The sequence below is a fragment of the Pongo pygmaeus genome, chromosome 20 (assembly GCF_028885625.2).
Source record: "Pongo pygmaeus isolate AG05252 chromosome 20, NHGRI_mPonPyg2-v2.0_pri, whole genome shotgun sequence".
NCBI classification, from domain to species: Eukaryota; Metazoa; Chordata; class Mammalia; order Primates; family Hominidae; genus Pongo; species Pongo pygmaeus.
In genome coordinates, this window is record NC_072393.2 from 63,194,773 (window position 1) to 63,215,853 (window position 21,081).

General features: G+C 50.0%; 1 protein-coding gene and 1 long non-coding RNA gene across 4 annotated transcripts in view; one reads left to right on the plus strand and one right to left on the minus strand.

The window, feature by feature from the left end:
* Positions 1 to 239: 239 nt before the first annotated feature.
* ZNF835 (zinc finger protein 835) overlaps positions 240 to 21,081 on the minus strand; it is a 106,299-nt gene continuing 85,457 nt past the window's right edge. Inside the window, exons 1-2 of one of the 3 annotated variants that reach the window (XM_054462845.1) lie at positions 9,178 to 9,359; positions 240 to 3,312 (exon numbers count right to left, since the gene is read on the minus strand). In XM_054462845.1, the coding sequence (XP_054318820.1) occupies positions 1,652 to 3,265 (1,614 nt within the window). In that variant the 5' untranslated portion in view covers positions 3,266 to 3,312; positions 9,178 to 9,359 and the 3' untranslated portion in view covers positions 240 to 1,651. Of the gene's footprint in view, positions 3,313 to 9,177; positions 9,360 to 21,081 lie in introns of those variants that run through there. The other 2 variants (XM_054462843.2, XM_054462842.2) reach the window with 2 other exon arrangements.
* Positions 9,665 to 21,081, plus strand: part of LOC129019708 (uncharacterized) — a 111,280-nt gene continuing 99,863 nt past the window's right edge. The window contains exon 1 of the long non-coding RNA XR_008495711.1: positions 9,665 to 10,046. This is a non-coding gene — a long non-coding RNA (uncharacterized LOC129019708). The remainder of the gene's footprint in view (positions 10,047 to 21,081) is intronic.

The window sequence follows — 21,081 nt, forward strand, 5'->3', positions numbered from 1 at the left end:
CCCCCATAAAATTATTTTCCAATGATTATAGTCATGTGAAGTTATGAGATTATAACTTTAATTCAACATTGTAGTAGGTGGATTACATTCATAACTCCTACTTTTCACCCTTCCCTGGGACCACACTCTTAGGAAGGCTCTTCCTGTGCTGATCCTAGGCTTGGCTAGGCAGCTTGCTTTGGCCTGTGGGACTAGATGCAAACGTGACAATATCAGAGGCTTGAAAGCATGCCTGTGTGTCCACTTCCTCTCAGACTCCTGCCACCTCCCTGAGAACACACCCAGGTGAGATGTGAGTCAGGAGAAGAAGATCAAATTGGCCCAGCTGAGCCCTCCTGGTCCAGGTCCAGACCAAGCCTGGTCCAGACCAACAGAACCAGCAGCTGACCTCTAGATGCATGAGAAATAGTAAATGGATAAATGAGGGCTGGATGGTTTGTTACACAGCAAGAGCTGACTGATACAAGCATTAAAGTCAGGTCTTTGAGTTAGGGGGAAAAATGCTGGAGATGGGTAGGTGTTTCCTCATACTGAAAAAAAGACCAGGCCCACTCTAAAAATCTTTTGTAGAGGAGAAGCACTCCCTTCTTCTAGATAACTTCCAGCTCTAGATTTCTCCTGATCATTTTCTCTAAGCACTATTTCTATCTTAGTGAATCCAGATTTCTTCTTCAGACTCTGCTCCTTTAGTAAATATGCCAACTTGGCCAAAGGAACCAAACCTTTTATTCACTTTAATTCAATTAAATTTACCGAGCAAGGGCTTACTCAATAAAATCAACAATGAAAAGTTCAGCTGGCCAGACACGGTAGCTCAGGCCTGTAGTCCCAGCACTTTGGGAGGCCAAGGCAGGCGGATCGCCCGAGGTTAGGAGTTCGAGACAGCCTGGCCAACATGGTGAAACCCTGCCTCTACTAAAAATACAAAAATTAGGCCAGGCACGGTGGCTCATGCCTGTAATCCCAGCACTTTGGGAGGCCGAGGCGGGTGGATAACGCAGTCAGGAGATCGAGACCATCCTAGCCAACATGGTGAAACCCCGCCTCTACTAAAATACAAAAAAACTAGTCCGGGCGTGGTGGCGGGCGCCTGTAGTCCCAGCTACTCGGGAGGCTGAGGTAGGGGAATCGCTTGAACCCGGGAGGTGGAGGTTGCAGTGAGCCGAGATTGCATCACTGCACTCCAGCCTGGGCAACAGAGCGAGACTCTACCTCAGGAAAAAAAAAAAAAAAAAAAAAAAAATTAGCCAGGCTCCTGTAATTTCAGCTACTCAGGAGGTTGAGGCAGGAGAATCACTTGAACCCGGGAGGCGGAGGTTTCAGTGAGCCGAGATCGCTCCACTGCACTCTAGCCTGGGTGACAGAGAGAGACTCTGTCTCAAAGAAAAAAAAAAAAGAAAGAAATTAAAGGCAAGCCATAGGTGTTTCTGCAGGTCTACTTGCCTGTGCCCCATTTATAATTTTGCACCAGGAAGACTGCAGGGGAGTCTGGCAGATGTGAGGTACAGTCCTAGCCCTGTGTCTTCCCCACTGTGTGCCCTCAGGCAAGTTAACAAGCTTCTCTGAGCCTCGGTTTCCTCACAGGAAGCGCAGGGGATAACACAGTATCTCCCCCATAGCATTGTGAGGTTGGAAAGGAGGCCCTCAGCTCTTAATCTTCTGCTGGTCCACGCAGGTTTCTGCCAGGGCACCCCTGTTGACAGGTTTCTCCTCCCTGTGAGAGCCCAGGTGTTGAGTCAGGCGTGGGAGCTGGGCAAAGGCGTCCCGAACTGTCTGCATGCGTCCTCTGGTGTCGGATGAGCGCGGAGGAGAAGCTGAAGGCCTTCCCGCAGCCGCTGCACTCATAGGGCTTCTCCCCGGTGTGCACGGTGTGGTGCTGGATCAGGTAGGAGCGGTTGCTGAAGGCCTTGCCGCACTCGGGGCAGGTGTAGGGCCGCTCGCCCGTGTGCGTGCGCTGGTGCAGGGTGAGCGAGGAGCCCTGGCTGAAAGCCTTGCCACACTCGCCGCACTTGTAGGGCCGCTCTCCGGTGTGGATCTTCTGGTGCTCTATAAGCGAAGACACGTGGCTGAAGGCGGCCCCGCATTGCAGGCACCTGTAGGGCCGCTCACCGGTGTGCACGAGGTGGTGCTGGAGGAGGTGGGAGCGGTTGCTGAAGCGCTTGCCGCAGTCGTGGCAGGGGTAGGGCCGCTCTCCGGTGTGCGTGCGCTGGTGCTGCGTCAGGTGCGACACCTGGGTGAAGGCCTTAGCGCACTGGCCGCACGCGTAGGGCTTCTCGCCTGTGTGGATGCGCCGGTGCTCGGCCAGAGAGGCGCTCTGGCTGAAGAGCGCGCCGCAGTCCTGGCAAGTGTAGGGCTTCTCGCCCGTGTGCACGCGCCGGTGCTGGGTCAGGTGCGCGATCTGCGCGAAGGCCTTGGCGCACTGGCCGCAGCGGTAGGGCTTCTCCTCCGTGTGGATGCGCTGGTGGCGGATGAGCGCCGAGGAGAAGCGGAAGGCCTTGGCGCACGCGGAGCACTCGTAGGGCTTCTCGCCGGTGTGGATGCGCTGGTGCTCTATCAGGGACGAGCGGTTGCGGAACGCCTTGGCGCACTGGGCGCACGCGTAGGGCCGCTCGCCCGTGTGCACACGCCGGTGCTGGGTCAGGTGCGTGACGCGCGTGAAGGCCTTGCCGCAGTCGGTGCAGCGGTGCGGCTTCTCGCCCGTGTGCGTGCGCCAGTGGGACGCCAGGTACGAGCCCTGGCTGAAGGCCTTGCCGCACTCGTGGCAGGCGTAGGGCTTCTCGCCCGTGTGCGTGCGCTGGTGCAGGGTCAGGTGCACGCTCTGGCTGAAGGCCTTGCCGCACTCGGGGCACGCAAATGGCTTCTCCCCGGTGTGGATTCTCTGGTGCAAGATGAACGCGGAACAGTAGCTGAAGGCCTTCCCGCAGTCCCCGCATTTCCACGGCTTCTTGGGGCCTCCACCTCTCTCCCGCTGGCGGCTGTCTGGATGCCTCTCCTTCGGGCTCTCCCCAGGCGCGCTGCACCTCCAGGGCCTGCTGTCGTCAGGGACACTGGCTTGGGTAGCAGCAGGGCTCGATATGGTTCTTGGGATTCGGCTGAATTCATCGCGTTCCTGGATGCCGTCCGCGGCAGGGTCTCCCTTGCAGGCCACAGCCTCTGGCTCTGGACAGCTTTCCTGGTTTTCCTGCAGGTCCTCAACCTGGCCCTCGTGTTTCCAGTTTCCTTCCAACTCTGCGCCTTGGAGGGCGACGCTCAAGAGTCCCTCCATCCTCGATCCCTGGGCTGCTGTCTTGATCTCACATCTTTTCTCTGGGTCTGAAAAGAAAAAGATAGAAAAAAAATTAAACATTGCCACTTGTCCTGAGCTGGAAAAATGGCTAACAGCTGAACTGGGAAGAACTTAGCATGGGGTCCCTGGACCTCTGTGCCAATGACATTTTGGGTCCAATAATTTGGTGTGGTGGGACCCATCCTGTGTGTTGTGAGATGTTGAGCAGCGTCCCTGGTCTCTCCACACTGGATGCCAGGGACACTACCCCCCAACCCCTGAGTTATAACAATGAAAAATGTCTCCAGGCTGGACGTGGTGGCTCATGCCTGTAATCCCAGCACTTTGGGAGGCCAAGGCAGGTGGTTGCTTGAGCCCAGGAGTTTGAGACCAGCAAACTGTCTGCTGCCTGGGCAACACAGCAAGATTTCATCTCTACAAATGAAAAAAAAAATTAGCCAGGCATGATGTTGTGCACCTGTGGTCCCAGCTACTCAGGAGGCTAAGGCAAGAGGATCACCTGAGCACAGGAGGTTGAAGCTGCAGTGAGTAGTGATCACACTACTGCACTCTAGCCTGGGTGACAGTGTGAGACCCTGTCTGAATTTTTTTTAAAAAGTCTCCAGACACTGCCAGGTGTCCCCTCCCCTGGGGACAAAATTGCCCCCAGTTGGGAATCACTGATTTAATGCAACTAAAAACAAATTTAAAAGATCCCTGAAAAAGAAAAAAAAAAGCATGAATCTGTCAGCTCTTAAAATATGGCCTTGTAATCCGGTGCTGTGAACTGAATTGTGCCCCCTCAAAATTTATACATGGAAGCCCTAACTCCCAAGGTGATGCTTTGTGGAGATGGAGCCTTTGGGAAGTGATTAGCTTTAGAGGGGGTCATGAGGGTGGGGCCCCCACAATGGGACTGTTTTTTTTTTTTTTTTTTTTTTTGACATGGAGTCTTGCTGTTACCCAGGCTGGAGTGCAGTGGCACAGTCTTGGCTCACTGCAACCTCCACCTCCCGGGTTCAAGCAATTCTTCTGCCTCAGCCTCCTGAGTAGCTGGGACTACAGGTGCACGCCACCATGCCTGGCTAATTTTTATATTTTTAGTAGAGATGGGGTTTCACCATATTGGCCAGGCCGGTCTCAAACTCCTGACCTCAGGTGATCCACCCACCTCGGCCTCCCAAAGTGCTGGGATTACAGGTGTGAGCCACCGTGCTTGGCTGGGACTAATGTTTTGATAAGAAGAGGAAGTGACACCAGAGCTCGCTGTCTGTCAGGTGAACACATGGCAAGAAGGCAGCCATCTGCAAGCCAGGAAGTGAGTCCTCAGCGTGGTCTGACCATGCTGGCACTCTGATCTCAGACTCCCAGCCTCTAGCACTGAGAAGAAATAAGCGTTTGTTGCTTCAGCTACCTAATCTGTGATTTTTTTGTAAGCTGGAGCTAAGATAACTGGAAAGACAGTTTTCTTTTCTGGGGAAAAATCAGTTGAAATTTTAATTCCCAGTGTGACAGTGTTTGATGTGGGGCCTTTGGAGGATGATTAGGTCATGACGGCACTCTCCTTAATAGGACTAGCGTCCTTATAAGAGGAGACACCAGGGGGCTCAGTTACTCTGCTCTCTCTGTCCTCTCTGCGTGTGAGGACACAGGGAGAAGGCGGCCGTCTGTAAACCGGGAAGAGAGCCCTCACCAGACAGAATCAGCCAGCAGTGATCCCAGATTTCACATTATGGGGACACTATTCAACTCACTATGCTCCCCTTCTACAGGGCTCTGTCCGTGAAGGAGCTGCCCAAGGTCTCCCAGGCTCAGAGGTTCATGCTGGCCCCTGGGCCCAGGGTCCTCATTAGAGATGGTGATCTCAAGCTGTTGTAGGTTACCTTGTCTGTGCTTTCCACATTCTCAGTGGAAAACAGGATCTGTTTTTCTATGAGCCCAGGAAATCACTGTGCTTTTTAGAAAGCCGTAACAGAAGCCATACATTTAGTTACTTTTAGTGGGGCTGTGATGCTGAAGGATTTATACCAATTGCCTGGTGTACACTGGACATGCATGCTAGACAGAAACTCACCACTGACTTCTAATGCTTTAGTTCTAACAGAATGGGAAGACAGATGGACAAATGACCTCCAGGTGCTGAGAGAGGGAAGGAGGCAGCTGCCTGTGGATCCACTGTGCTGGGGCTAGCCCCAGAGGACGGGGCTTACACTGCTGGGGGGTCCTTTCCAGGCTGTGTGGCTGCAGGTAAGTGGCTACCTGCTCTGAGGCTCTGCCTGGTTTTCTCTCTCTAAACAGGGCTCCAGCCTCCCCTTCTCCCGAGGGCGATGGCAGGGGTCTCAGGAAGCTTGGCCTCATGTTATGTGTGGACTCAGCCCCTCACACAGGCATTCCCTGAACCAACTAGTAGGCTGCATGCATACAGCAGACAGTGCTCAACCTTGGGCTCCTCCGGGTACACTCCTGCTGCTGCTGGACAGGCTATGTCTGAAGCTTGTCTTCCCCACTTCCTGTGTCAGATCCTAACCCTTTGTGGTGGTGCTAGGAGGTGGGGCCTCTGGGAGGTGATGATGACATGAGGCTGGAGCCCTCAGGCGTTGGATTCCTGCCCTTATAAAAGAGGACCCAGAAGGCTCCCTTGCCCCTTCCTCCAAATGAAGACACAACAAGAGGGCCTGGTCTATGAACTAGGAAGCAGCCCTCACCAGACACCAACCTGCCAGCACCTTGGCCTTGGACTTCCACCCTCTAGAACTGTGCGGAAATAAATGCTGTTTCTTTCTTTCTTTTTTTTTTTTTTTGTTGTTTTTTTGTTTTGTTTTTGAGACAGAGTTTCGCTCTTGGTGCCCAGGCTGGAGTGCAATGGCACAATGTTGGCTCACTGCAACCTTCGCCTTCCGGGTTCAAGCGATTCTCCTGTCTCAGCCCCCTGCATAGCTGGGATTAAAGGCATGTGCCACTATGTCCGGCTAATTTTTTGTATTTAGTAGAGATGAGGTTTCACCATGTTAGTCAGGCTGGTCTCGAACTCCTGTCCTCAGGTGATCCACCCGCCTTGGCCCCCCAAAGTGCTGGGATTACAGGCATGTGCCACCGTGCCCAGCCAATAAATGCTGTTTCTAAGCCACCAGAGTATGGCATTCTGTCACACCCCAAAGGACCTAAAATAGGGCTTTTCTTTCTTTCTTTTTTTTTTTTTTTTGAGACAGGGTCTTTCTTGCTCTGTTGCCCAGGCTGGAGTGCAGTGTTGCGATCATAGCTCGCTGCAGCCTGGGAATCCTGGACTCAAGTGATCCTCTCACCTCAGCCTCCCAAAGGGCTTGGATCACAGGCAGGCACCACCAACCACACCTGGTCAAGACACGGCTTTTGTTTGGGCTGTTCTTTCTGCCTCACATGCTCTTCCCGCAGTGTGTGCCTCAGCAAGAGGACAAGAGGAGACCCTGAGGAAGGGAGTGATGATGTTTGTGTTCAGGGTGGAGAACACAGCAAGTGCAAAGGTCCTGGGGCAGGATGGTGACAAGGGTGATAGAGAAAAGGTAAAGGGGGTGTGGGGCTGGACAGAGCAACTGAGGTGCAAGGCAGGGGAGACGCAGTAGAGCAGGGTGGGGGTCAGCTCACACAGGAAGTCATGTGTGCTGGTAAGAACTTTGCTGGTGGGGGCCAGGCTGGGTCGGCTCAGGTGCCACGTCCATCGGCATCCCCGGAGTGTGTGGGGGTACCCACCTCAAGTGTGGGGGGAAGGCAAGTGGGTTCACAGAGGGGTTGGGTAAACCTGCGGCGTTGTGCACACACACACAGGAGCCCAAGGGGAGACACAGGCTTGCTCGGGGGCAGTAGAAGAAAGCTGTCTACTCCTAGTACTTCTGACACGTGGGCTTTCTCCACACCAACAACCAAGTCTCCAATCTGCTCTGGCTGGGAGGCACAGGAAGCTACCAGCCATAAAACTGCCTCAACCCCTCCTTGGGTTTGGTGATTTGCTCACATAACTCATTGAACTCAGGGACATGCTTTATTTACGGTTACTGGTTTCCAATAAAGGATAGGAACAGCCAGATGGAAGACACACAGGGTAAGGTATAGGGAGAGGCTCAGAGCACCATGCCCTCTCTGGGTGCTCGACAACCCCGGAGCTCAGCAAACCCTAAGTTTAGGGCGGTTATGGGGGTTCCATGACACAGGTGTGACTGACATAGGTGTGATGACACTGGCCATCGGTGATGAACTCAACTTCCAGCCCTCTCCCCTCCCAGGAGGTAGGGGCTGGCTGAACGCTGGAATGCTCATCAGGGCTAGCTCCCGTGGCAACCAGCCCATCCTAGGGGCCTACCAGGAGTCCTCCATTAGCATAATTGTACTTAGGGGTCTACCAGGAGTCCTCCATTAGCATAAACACAGGTGTGGTTGAAAGGGGCTTATTAAGAGTTGCAAAAGACACTCCTTTTACCCCTGTCACTCAGGAAATTCCAAGGGTTTTAGGGGCTCTGGTACCAGGAGCTGGGGATAAAGAGTAAACATATATTTCTTATTATATCACAAGATCACAGGTAGACACATGCATTATGTCACACTCTGACACACACAGGGTCATACACAATCATACCTGCCCAGACACACACAGACATGCAGAGACACCCACACCCATATCCAGGGACACACAGTCGCCCTCCCAACCCCCATGCAAGGAGGCAGGTGGGAAGCCATCACCTGCAGCCACACTCATACATGCACACAGGGTCCCGGGCACACGTAGCTACACACACACCCAGCCCCACACGTAGCTCCCTGTGTGAAGAGGTGCACAGAGAGGGACAAGGTCACACATGCCACCTGCTCCACACAGGCAGGCCATTACCGGGACACACCCACAGGGGATGGCTGGACACATGTGCAGTCACACTCGGTGGATAGAGCTCCAGCATAGCCAAAGCCCACGTGTGCAGCGTCTCCATCGTGTGCAGAGGCACACACTTCAGACAGCACGGCACACTACAGGCTCATACACCCAGGTCACCCATCATTGTGCTGGCAGGCACATGGGCCGAGCCAGCCTACACGGTGGCACACCCAGACATGCACACGTGGGGTCACACACCTCACACCCAGGAGGACTTTCAGACTTGCCCAAAGTCAGTCACACGTGTATGTGACATGCTGTGATATGCAGACACCGCTTCACATGAACGAGCACATAACACACCAATAAAGTGTCACATGCCTTTACATGCAGTCACACACCTGCCTGGGCTGGCACCACTGAGTGAGCAGGTGCAGACACAGTGACACTCGGGGACGGGCTCACAGGCAGTCACACATCTTCACGGCCTGGCACCGCCAAGTGAGCAGGTACAGACACAGTGATGGGCTGGCACCGCCGAGTGAGCAGGTGCAGACGCAGTGCCACTCAGGGACCGGCTCACAAGCAGTCACACACCTGCACGGGCTGGCACCGCCGAGTGAGCAGGTACAGACACAGTGACGGGCTGGCACCGCCGAGTGAGCAGGTGCAGACGCAGTGACACTCAGGGACGGGCTCACAGGCAGTCACACACCTGCACGGGCTGGCACCGCCGAGTGAGCAGGTACAGACACAGTGACGGGCTGGCACCGCCGAGTAAGCAGGTGCAGACACAGTGACAGGCTCACAGGCAGTCACACACCTGCACCGGCTGGTACCGTCGAGTGAGCAGGTGCAGACGCTGTGACACTCAGGGACGGGCTCACAGGCAGTCACACACCTGTACGGGCTGACACCGCTGAGTGAGCAGGTGCAGACACAATGACACTCAGGGACGGGCTCACAGGCGGTCACACGCCTGTGGGCCGGTGCAGACACAATGACACTCGGGGACGGGCTCACACGCGGTCACACACCCGCAGGAACACGCGCGCACGCGCACACTACACACCGTTCCCCTCGCCTCCCGGTATCACCTCCGAACGCGCTGGCCGGCCCCCTCCTAGCCTGGTGGAGTCGGCTCCGCTTCTACTCAGTCTCGGGTCCTCCTGGGCCAACGCAGACCCTGGTGCCTCCTTCCTTAGAGGAGCGAAGGTCAAGACTTCTGCTGCTGCGTAGGAGCCCGCGCACCAGGCCCGGGTGGACTGCGCCTGCGCATCGGGCCCGCCTGGCCCTTAGGAACTACGACTTCCAAGAGGCGCTGCGCGCTCGTCGGCACCGCGACTAAAGCGCGCAGTGCCTGGGTCATCGAAACTACAACTCCCAGAAGGCTAAGCGTCTGCACGCGCTGGGTCCGCAGGGCCCTGACCCCTGGGGGCCCGAGGAGCGCCAGGCTGCTGCCCCGAGCCCCGCCCACTACAGCCTCAGTGCCTGGCGGTGGGCGCAGCCAGGAAGTCAGGGGTGGGACTGTTTTCTTGCTCAGGGGATGAGGCCGAGCCCACAGGCTTAGAAAGAAGGAACCTGAGTCCGGGCACCTGTCATCCCAGCACTTTGGGAGGCCGAGGAGGGTGGATCACCTGAGGTCAGGAGTTCGAGACCAGCCTGGCCAATATGGCGAAACCCCCGTCTCTACTAAAAATACAAAAATTAGCCGAGCATGGTGGCGTGCGCTTCCAGCTACTTGGAAGGCTGAGGCGGGAGAATGGCTTGAACCTGGGAGGCGGGGGTTGCAGTGAGCTGAGATCGCACCACTGCAGTCCAGCCTGGGTGACAGAGCGAGACTTCGTCTCAAAAAAAAAAAAAAAAGGAGAAGAAGAAGAAAGAAGGAAGCTGAGGTTCAGACAGGCTAAGTCCCTATTGCAGGCTGCGCAATCTAAAAAGGTAGGTGCCAGGGTTTGCAACCCACACTTTTGTTTTGGTCTCAGGTAGCTGATGTCATTCCAGTCTATGGCAAAGAAGGTGGCAAATCCATTAACATAGATGAATAATTTCATTTTACTTTTTAGTTTTATTTTTTAGAAACGGTTTCACTTTGTTGCACAGGCTGGAGTGCGGTGGTACAATCACCGCTCACTGCAACCTCGACCTCCCCAGCTCTAGTGATCCTCCCGTCTTAGCCTCCTGAGTAGCTGAGATTGCAGGCGTGTGCCACCACACTGGCTAATTTTTTTTAACTTTTATTTTTTGTAGAGATGAGGTGTCGCTATGTTGCCCTGGCTAGTCTCGAACTCCAATCCTTCCACCTCGGCCTTAACTAATTTTAATATTAATAGTTGACATGCACATGGCATTTACTATTGGCCAGCATTATTTTAAGGTGCCTACTCTGAAGGAATTCTGTTAGCCTTCCTAAATTATTCCCTTGGCCATTAGAAACATAAGCATGACATCATTTTTAGATAATTGGAAAAGCAGAGAAATCTGTGAAGATAGAATGGGAAAAAAATGCATTTCACTAAACCAACAAACCATTGATTGTGAGATACCACATTACTTTATGTAGCCCCAAGGCTGCCCTTAAACCATGACACATGCTTTATTTACAGTTCATATTTTACTTATTCGTAGACCTCAAGAGGCATTGTATGCTTGCCTCTTCCTTCTGGAAGCTTCATGAGAAGGGACATTTTCCTCAAAGGATGGACAACAGAAACAACTCAAATATTCATTTCCTTTAAATATGGTTTTTAAGACAATTTTCTTTAGAAAGCCACATTTACCTGTTGGGGGTTGATTTATGCTCACCCCCCTCCCAAATATATGTTGGAATCCTAAACCCTTATTCCTCAGAATGTGACTTTATTTGGAGATAGGTTCTTTACAGAGGTAATAAAGTTAAAATGAGTAAATAGGGTGGGCCGTAACCCAATATGACAGCTGTCCTTATAAAAAGGGTGCATTTGCACGCAGAGACACGCATAGAGAGAACATGATGTGTAGAGGCACAGGGAGAAGGCCGCCATCTGCAAACTAAGGAGAGAGGCCTGGAGCACATTCTTCTTCATGGTTCTTAGAAGGAACCATCCCTGCCTACACCCTGATTTCAGATTTCCAGCCTCCAGAAGCGTGAGGTGATAAATGTCTGTTGCTGCAGCCACAGGTTGGTGGTGCTTTGCTACATTAGCCTTAGCACCTGATAGATGGTCTCTTTACATGTCAAGCACATTGCAGTGCACATTTGACACACAGGGAGATGGAAGCTTCTGGAGGATAAGTGATTTGTTTGTGATTTTGAAGGTTGCAAGTGGAGGAACTGGGATTCGAACCCCTCTCTGTGTGATGCCTATGCCTCCTCTGTATTAACATTTGTTTTTACTTATTTTTATTTTTTAGTTTTTGTAGAGATGGGGGTCTCACTATATTGTCCAGGCTGGTCTTGAACTACTGGGCCCAAACGATCCTCCTGCCTTGGCCTTCTGGTGTTGGGATTACAAGCATAAGCCACTGCTCCAGGCCTACACTTCCTCTTTAAAGCACTTTGCCTCTTTCATTTCCTAGCCTGGAGAAAATGTACTTCTGTGATCACTAAGAAAACACCTTCACAATCAGGCAAAAATGTCCCCAGAAAATGCTGGCTTGGGCTGCTGAGGAAATGCACCATCAAATCAGGCCACACAACGTTTTAGAGACCCTGAGGCAGGGACTCCATGTCCCAGCTATGTTTGTTACACACCAGTAGGCAGCCTCTACCCAGGGGTGGAAGATTCTAGGCCCAGCTATAGGCTCTGGCAACCAGGGCAGGCAACTCCTTCCAGGAACCCCAAGTTTCTGTGGTTTTCTTTGGTCACTTCCATTAAGTCTTAAACACCCCCTGGAAGAAAATGAAAGTGTGACGTTGAGGAACGTGAGATCAGATGGCAGAGTAGTTTTCTAGAGCCACCATAACAAAGCACCACAGACCAGGGTCTTAAACAATGGAAACATTTCTTCACAGTTCTCAAGGATGGAAGTTCACGATCAAGGTATGGCCAAGGTTGGTTTCCCCTGAGGCCTCTCTCCTTGGCTTGCAGACGACCGTCTTCCCCATGTCTTCATATGGTCGTCCCTCTGTGTGTGTCTGTGTCCTAATCTCTCTCACACACTTTTTTTTTTTTTTTTTTTTTTTAAAGAATGTCAGCCATGGGCCGGGCGTGGTGGCCCACACCTGTAATCCCAGCACCTTGGGAGGCCGAGGCGGGTGGATCACCTGAGGTCAGGAGTTCCAGACCAGCCTGGTCAACATGGCGAAACACCATCTCTACTAAAAAAAATACAAAAATTATCCAGGCATGGTGGCAAATACCTGTAGTCCCAGCTACTTAGGAGGCTGAGGCAGCAGAATAGCTTGAACCTGGGAGGTGGAGGTTGCAGTGAGTCGAGATCACGCCACTGCACTCCAGCCTGGGCAAGAGACTGAGACTCCATCTCAAACGAAAAACAAACAAACAAACAAAAACAAAAAACAATGTCAGTCATATTGGACTTGGGACCCACCCTAATGACCTCATTTTATCTTAATTCTCTTTCTCCATCTCCAAATACAGTCACATTCCAAGGAATGGGGGATTAGGACATCAACATAAAATTTGGTGATGGGGCACAATTTGGCTCATCACAATGGGTAAAATGGGGCATTAAGCTCACATCCTAAATCTAAAACCCACAAGAGGCTGGAGTACTTTGCTTTCCCTGGTTCATGATCACTGTGCTAACTGGAGCGTGGTCACCTTGAAATTGGCTTAGAAGAAGATTTATGATATCCTCCCAAGTCAAGGGCTCTGGCTCTAAACACTGGCTTAAATAAGAGCTGAGTGAAAGTCCACAAATCTTGTTACATCAACTTCTGCTGGATTTTGTTGGACAGATGCTGAAGTCCTCTGTGGAGAAACACCTTAGCAAGTTGTCCAAGTAGTTCCTTTCTAGAGATCTCATGACCAATGAGCAATTATTCTAGATTCCCCGTGGGTTGAAATATTCTGAATTTTATGCTGCATTATCATTATAACTGGCTTATCTCTGGCTTAGCATCACATTTGTGACCTCCTGCCTTCTGAATGTTTAGTGTCCACCTGGCCTCTAACCACCAAAAGATCCTATTATTCCCACCAAGCTCATGGAATCCAATTTCCTTATGGCATTTTCTCCACCCTACAATGGATAGCAGCCACAGGGCTCTTTGCCGATCCAGAAGCCTCTTCACCTTACAGTTTTGGTGAGGCAAGTCTCCCATGGGCCCTCTGGGGGTATGTTTAAGGGTAGCTGGGCAGTTTGCCTGCATAGACCGATGTCTACATTCACGTTTCCTTAAGCTTCCAGACTCCCCCCTCTACCGTGTACTAGGAAATGGCTGGGATTTTGACCTCAAGAGGGTTGCCAGTCCATTCCAGCTGCTATCACAAGACAGCATAAACAGGGCAGCTTATAATGAGCAGAACAGGTGATGTATTTATTTATTTAAACAGAGATGAGGTCTCCCTGTGTTGCCCATTCTGGTCTCAAACTCCTGGGCTCAAGTGGTCTTCCTTCCTCGGCATCCCAAAGCGCTGGGATTACAGGTATGAGCCACTGTGCCTGGCCTTGAAAAGAATAGTTCTGAAGGCTAGAAAGCCTAAGATGAAAGTGCCAGGAGATTCGGTGTCTGGTGAGAGCCCAATTCCTTGTTCGTAGATGCCACCTTCTTGCTGGCTGTATCCTCACAGGGTGGAAGGGAGAAAAGAGCTTTCTCGGGCCTCTTAGAATTATGCTAATCCCATTCATGAGGGCTCTGCCTTCGTAACCAAATCACCTCCTCAAAACCTCACCTCCCAACACCGTCACCTTGGTGATTAACTTTCAACATAAAAGTTTTTTTGGGGGGTGACGCACACATTCAGGCCTAGCAGAGGTGGAGTGATCTGCAGACCACTGTTAATTCAGGCTTCACCGCTCCAACATTGGAGACTCTTTTTTTTTTTTTTTTTTTGAGACAGAGTCTCACTGTGTATGCCAGGCTGGAGTACAGTGGCACGATCTCAGCTCACTGCAACCTCCACCTCAAGCAATTCTCCTGCCTCAGCCTCCCGCATAGCTGGGACTACAGGCGTGTGCTACTGCGCTCGGCTAATTTTTGTATTTTTAGTAGAGACAGGGTTTCGCCATGTTGGCCAGGCTGGTCTCGAACTCCTAACCTCAGGTGATCCACCCTGCTCAGCCTCCCAAAGTGCTGGGATTACAGGCCTGAGCCACTGCGTCCGGCCCTGGTCCCTTGATCTAGGATTTCAGCCTCCAGAACTGGGAGAGAATAAGTTTCTGTTTTTTAGGCGACCCGGTCCGTGGCGCTTTGTTGTTGCAGCCCAAGCTCACTGATATAGAGGCTAAACAACCGCCATGCTTCATTTACTTAATCAGCTGTGGGTCGGCACTGTGGGTTGGGTTTAGCCATGTAGTTCTTCTGTCTTGGCTGGGCCCACTCGTGCATCTGTGCTGAGCTGGGTTGAGTGGCAGCTGGCCCATCTGTAGCCTCTCCTCCTCTGCCAGGACAGCCTAGGGTCATTTCCATGGCAGCCTGGCAGGGTTCCGAGAGAGTTAGTAGGAGCCATTAAGCCCGTTGAGCATAAGGCTCTGTACTGACAGCTTTGCACTTCCACTGCAAGCTACTGGCCAAAGCAAACCACAGGTGCAGCCCAGATTTGAGGGGTGGGAAAATGGCCGCAGGGCAAAGGGAATGGATTCAAGGAGGGGTGGAATACTAGGACCAGTTTTGCAATCTGTCACGTGCACATACACACATGTGGTGAATTGGATACAGCCTGGAGTGTGTAATTACAAACACCCCTCTAATAAAAATGTGCAAAGATCTTTCAATTACTCAAGTGATGTTATTTCCAAACCTTTCCTATCAGAGTCAACCCCCTTTAGATAGGATTATTCTCATGCTGGCTGGGCACGGTGGCTCACGTGTGTAATCCCAGCACTTTGGGAGGCTGAGGTGGGCGGATCGCCTGAAGCTGGGAGTTTGAGACCAGCCTGACTAACATGGAGAAACCCTGTCTGTACTAAAAATACAAAATTAGCTGGGCATGGTGCCTCATGCCTGTAATCCCAGCTACTCGGGAGGCTGAGGCAGGAGAATTGCTTGAATCCGGGAGGCGGAGGTTGCGGTGAGCCAAGATGGTTCCACTGCACTCCAGCCTGGGCAACAAGAGTGAAACTCCGTCTCAAAAAAAAAAAAAAAATTATTCTCATGCTAAAATGTATTCCCAACTATGACTTGAATTTCTCTATTCTTTATTGGTAAAAGAAAAATTCGGCCAAGTGCGGTGGCTCACACCTGTAATCCCAGCACTTTGGGAGGCCGAGGCGAGAAGATCATGAGGTCAGGAGATCGAGACCATCCTGGCTAACATGGTGAAACCCTGTCTCTACTAAAAATACAAAAAATTAGCCAGGCGTGGTGGCAGGTGCCTGTAGTCCCAGCTACTTGGGAGGCTGAGGCAGGAGAATGGCGTGAACCTGGGAGGTGGAGCTTGCAGTGAGCTGAGATCGCGCCACTGCACTCCAGCCTGGGCGATAGAGCGAGACTCCGTCTCAAAAAAAAAAAAAAAAAGAAAAAGAAAAGAAAAGAAAAAAAAAGGAAAAATTCAGAGGTGGCATGTGCAAAACTTGCACCGTACATTTATATAGCTGATATTCAATTGAAGAACATGTATGCGATTTTCAGATTCTTGCTGTGATAAATGATGTTTCCGTGAACATGGTTTTTACCAGTTTTTAAAAATGGGTGATATAATAAATAGAATGTGAAGCTGTATCAGTCAGGGTTCAGAAACAGAATCAGTAGGAGATACTATGTACCTATCCACATATATATTATAGATGTATATATTAATAGATATAAATTGATCATGTGAGCTAATTCCTTAAAATCTTTCCCTTATCTTTCTCTGTGTTGTCTATATGTATACATATATAATAGGGATTCTGGTGGAAGGCTCTGAGATCAAGGGGGAAGGGAGGGGGGGCCATGAAAAAGTCACTCTAAGCCAGATTGGAGTCCTTAGCTCTGCAGACCCAGGAAATTCAGATGTATGTGTGTATATATACCTGTCCCTATCTATCTATCTATCTATCTATCTATCTATCTATCTATCTATCTATCTATCTATCATCTATCTATCTATCTATCTATCTATCATCTATCTATCTATCTATCTATCATCTAATGTATGCAGAGATTGAGATTTATTTTAAGGAATTGTCTCACACAGTTGTGGGAGTTGGTTTGTAGGGCCAGCCAGCAGGTGGGAAACTCAAGCAGACACTGATGCTGGAATCTTGAGGCAGGATTTCCTCTTCTCTGGGAAACCCTGAGTTTTACTCGGAAGGCCTTCAACTGATTGGATGAAGTCCACTCACATTACCGAGGGCAACCTTTTCTTAAAAAACCTGGTTGTAGATGATAACCACATCTACAAAATACCTTCACAGCTACGCCTGGATTAGCATGTGATTGGATTACCGGGCACTGGACCCCAACTAGGTTGGCCCATAAAACTCACCGTTAGCAGGAGTCTTATGGGGAGTGGGCAGGGAGGGGTATGTAGAGAGAAATGACTGAGGAAGACTGATGAGATAAATGTTGGTTCTAAGTACAATTAGGAAAGATCACCAAGTCCTACTTTACCAAAAAAAAAAAAAAAAAAAAAAAGTAGGCCAAACGTAAACCATGATAAATGTTTTTTGTTTTTTTTGTTTGTTTTGTTTTTTCTGAGACGGAGTCTCGCTCTGTCGCCAAGGCTGGAGTGCAGTGGTGCGATCTCGGCTCACTGCAAGCTCCACCTCCCGTGTCCACGCCATTCTCCTGCCTCAGCCTCCCGAGTAGCTGGGACTACAGGTGCCTGCCACCACGCCCGGCTAATTTTTTGTATTTTTAGTAGAGACGGGGTTTCCCCGTGTTAGCCAGGATGGTCTCGATCTCTTGACCTCGTGATCCGCCTACCTCGGCCTCCCAAAGTGCTGGAATTACAGGCGTGAACCACCGTGCCCGGCCCCTATTTTGTTCTTTAGTCACTTGCAAAGATACATGTCAAGCTTCATTGAATCACTTGAGGGCACTATTGCATCACAGAAGGAAGGACACAACCTGCTCAGATCTAACCTATCCCTTTAAAAATAGGGGAAAAAAAAGAAGATTCCAGTGGAAGGCTCTGGGATCAAGGGGTAAGGGAGAGGGGCCATGAAGAAGTCACTCTAAGCCAGGTTGGGGTCCTCAGCTCTGCAGACCCAGGAAATCCAGTTTTACTCCCACCCTCCCCGCAGGAATAGTCCTTGCCAAATGGGCTCCTGGAAGCACAGGGAACACCTGAAGTGCAATCTTCTTGGTGCCCCCTGAAAACTCCTTCAAGTGCTTTAACCTCCCTGTGCCTTATCTGTGAAATGGTTTTTGTTTGTTTGTTTGTTTGTTTGTTTGAGACGGAGTCTCGCTCTGTCACCCAGGCTGGAGTGCAGTGGCACTATCTCTGCTCCCTGCAAGCTCCGCCTCTCGGGTTCACGCCATTCTCCTGCCTCAGCCTCCCAAGTAGCTGGGACTACAGGCGCCCGCCACCACACCCGGCTAATTTTTTGTATTTTTAGTAGAGATGGGGTTTCACCGTGTTCGCTAGGATGGTCTTGGTCTCCTGACTTTGTGGTCCGCCTGCCTCGGCCTCCCAAAGTGTTGGGATTACAGGCGTGAGCCACCGTGCACAGCCTTTATTTTTATTTATTTATTTATTTATTTATTTATTTTTGAGACAAAGTCTCGCTCTGTCACCCAGGCTAGAGTGCAATGGCGCAATCTCAGCTCACTGCAACCTCCACCTCCTGGGTTCAAGCGATTCTCTTGCCTCAGCCTCCCAAGTAGCTGGGACTACAGGCACCCACCACCATGTCTGGCTAATTTTTGTATTTTTAGTAGAAACGGGTTTTCACCGTGTTGATCAAGCTGGTCTCGAACTCCTGACCTCAGGTGATCCACTCACCTTGGCCTCCCAAAGTGCTGGGATTACAGGCGTGAGCCACCGTGCCCGGCCTTTTTCTTTTTTATTATTATGATCATCCTAGTGGGTATGCCCCTCTCACCTTGAACCATCCAGCCACAGATGCTCCCTGCATATCCCACTAATATGGCAAGGCCTATGTGCATGCTTTTCCAACCTCAGGGCCTTTGCACATGCTTTTCTCTCTGCCTGGATGCTGCCTTCCTCTCCTCCTTGCCTGACTTTCCTTCCTCAGGGGGCACTTCCACCCAGTTTCCTCACGAGGGATCCCTCACTTCTTCTTGTTCTTTGCACCCTCTGGTTCTCTCCACAGCACTGACTACAATTAAAATTACATTATGATGTGACCGGGTGCAGTGACTCACGCCTGTAATCCCACCACTTTGGGAGGCTGAGGCAGGAGACTTGCTTGAGACCAGCCTGGGCAACATAGTAAGACCCTTATCTCTACAAAAATTTTAAAATTAGGAGGCATGGTGGTGCATGCCTGTAGTCCCAGCTACTCAGGAGGCTGAGGCAGGAGGATTGCTTGTGCCCTGGAGTTCAAGGCTGCAGTGAGCTATGATTGCACCTCTGCACTCTAGTCTGGGCAACAGAGCAAGACTCTGTCTCTTAAGTAATAATAATAATGGCGATGATGCATATTGTTTGTTCACGCAATAAAGCCCTTTATGAATGGAGCCTGCTACTGCCTCTTTCTTACACCACATAGTTAAAAATGATAGGCATTACTATTTGAAAATTTGGAGAACCAATTAATGTAATTCAAATGTGGTGTATTCAAGTGCTATAATCTGAGTAAAGAATAAAGATTTTTTTTTGTTAATTTTACAAAATATAATATATTACATGAAAGAACCAGGGCCGTTGCTGGTGTTCAATCTCAGACTGAGGACAGGAGAAAATGAGATGAACGAATATAATTTTAAAATCGTAGCGTGCACTGCTAGTTGTAGAGTTTCATGAAACAGATATTGGCTGTGTGCAAGTTGAAGCCTAAGACAAAGGGAAAAAATCACTAATCTTATCTTTATGTTTATTATCTTTTTTTTTTTTTTTGAGATGGAGTCTCCCTCTGTCGCCCAGGCTGGAATGCAGTGGTGCAATCTCCGCTCACTGCAACCTCTGCCTCCTGGGTTCAAGTGATTCTCTGCCTCAGGCTCCCGAGTAGCTGGGATTACAGGCACCTGCCACCACGCCTGGCTAATTTTTGTATTTTTAGTATAGACGGGTTTCAATATGTTGGCCAGGCTGGTCTTGAACTCCTGACCTCGGATCCGCCTACCTCAGCCTCCCAAAGTGCTGAGATTACAGGCGTGAGCCACTGCGCCCGGCCAATCCTATCTTTATTTTATTTAAAATGTTTACCACTTATTTTTTAAAGGATGGCATTAGAATATGATTGATCTTGGTCATCGAGTTTCTTGGAGATGAGATGAGATGTCCCAGCTCAGAAAAGACAAGAAAATTGGGGCAAGTTCCTCCTTCCTTCATCTTTTGTTTATTTAGACCCTCTGTGGATTGCATGATGCTCAGCCACATGGGGGAAGGTCATATGCTTGATTCAGTTCACCAGTTCAAATGCTAACCTCTTCTGGAAACATCATCACAGGCTCACCCAGAAATAATGTTTATCTGGGTATCCCATGGCCCAGCTGCCACACAGAATTAACCTCACAGTAATAATTATCATCATCACCATCACCATCACAACCACCACCATCACCATCTTCATCATCATCATCACCGTCACCACCACCATCATCATCACCATTTATTTTTTATTTTTTTATTATTTATTTTATTTATTTTTTTTTTTTGAGAAGGAGTTTCGCTCTTGTTGCCCAGGCTGGAGTGGAATGGCGCAATCTCAGCTCACCGCAACCTCTGCCTCCCAGGTTCAAGCAATTCTCCTGCCTGACCCCCCCCAAGTCGCTGAGATTACAGGCGTGCACCACCATGCCTGGCTAATTTTGTATTTTTAGTAGAGACGGGGTTTCTCCATGTTGAGGTTGGTCTTGAACTCCTGACCTCACGTGATCCACCCGCCTTGGCCTCCCAAAATGCTGAGATTACAGGCATGAGCCACCGTGCCCGGCCCATCATCACCATTTATTTTTATTTTGTTTCATTAATACATGCAGTGAGCCGAGATTGTGCCATTGCACTCCTGCCTGGGCTACAGGATAAGACTCCGTCTCAAAAAACAAACCACATATAAACATACCCATTGTAACATATCTTTTGTATTCTCTTTTTATTCTAATTTGAGGCAATTTGTATGATATCAAGTGCCTTTGCCATCAATAGGTGGCATTCTAGCATAATGGAAAAGTAAATAACATTTCTTTAAGCTTTTCTTACCTTTTCTTTTTCTTTTTGTTTTTTTAAGACGGATGGCGTTTCGCTATTGTTGCCCAGGCTGGAGTGCAGTGGCACCATCTCAGCTCACTGAAACCTCCAACTCCCGAGTTCAAGCGATTCTCTTGCCTCAGCCTCTGGAGTAGCTGGGATTACAGGAGTGCACCACCATGCCCGGCTAAGTTTTGTATTTTTAGTAGAGACAGGGTTTCACTGTGTTGGCCAGGCTGGTCTTGAACTCCTGACCTCAAGTGGTCCACCTGCCTCGGTCTCCCAAAGTGCTGGGATTACAGGTGTGAGCCCCCATGACCCGCAATTTTTAAATGTGGCAAAATACACATACCATAAAATTTACCATTTTAAGCAATTGTCTTACTAACAGTAACCTTGAACATAAGCCTCAACATGTTTTCAATTTTTTATTTTTAAAAACACGATAGGACATAAGATTACTTACCATTTGGACCATTTTTCAGTGCCCATTTCAGCGGTATTTAGCCCATTCTCACTGTCTGCATGGTTTCCACCATCTTGCTCCAGTATTCTTTCAGTCCTGCAAC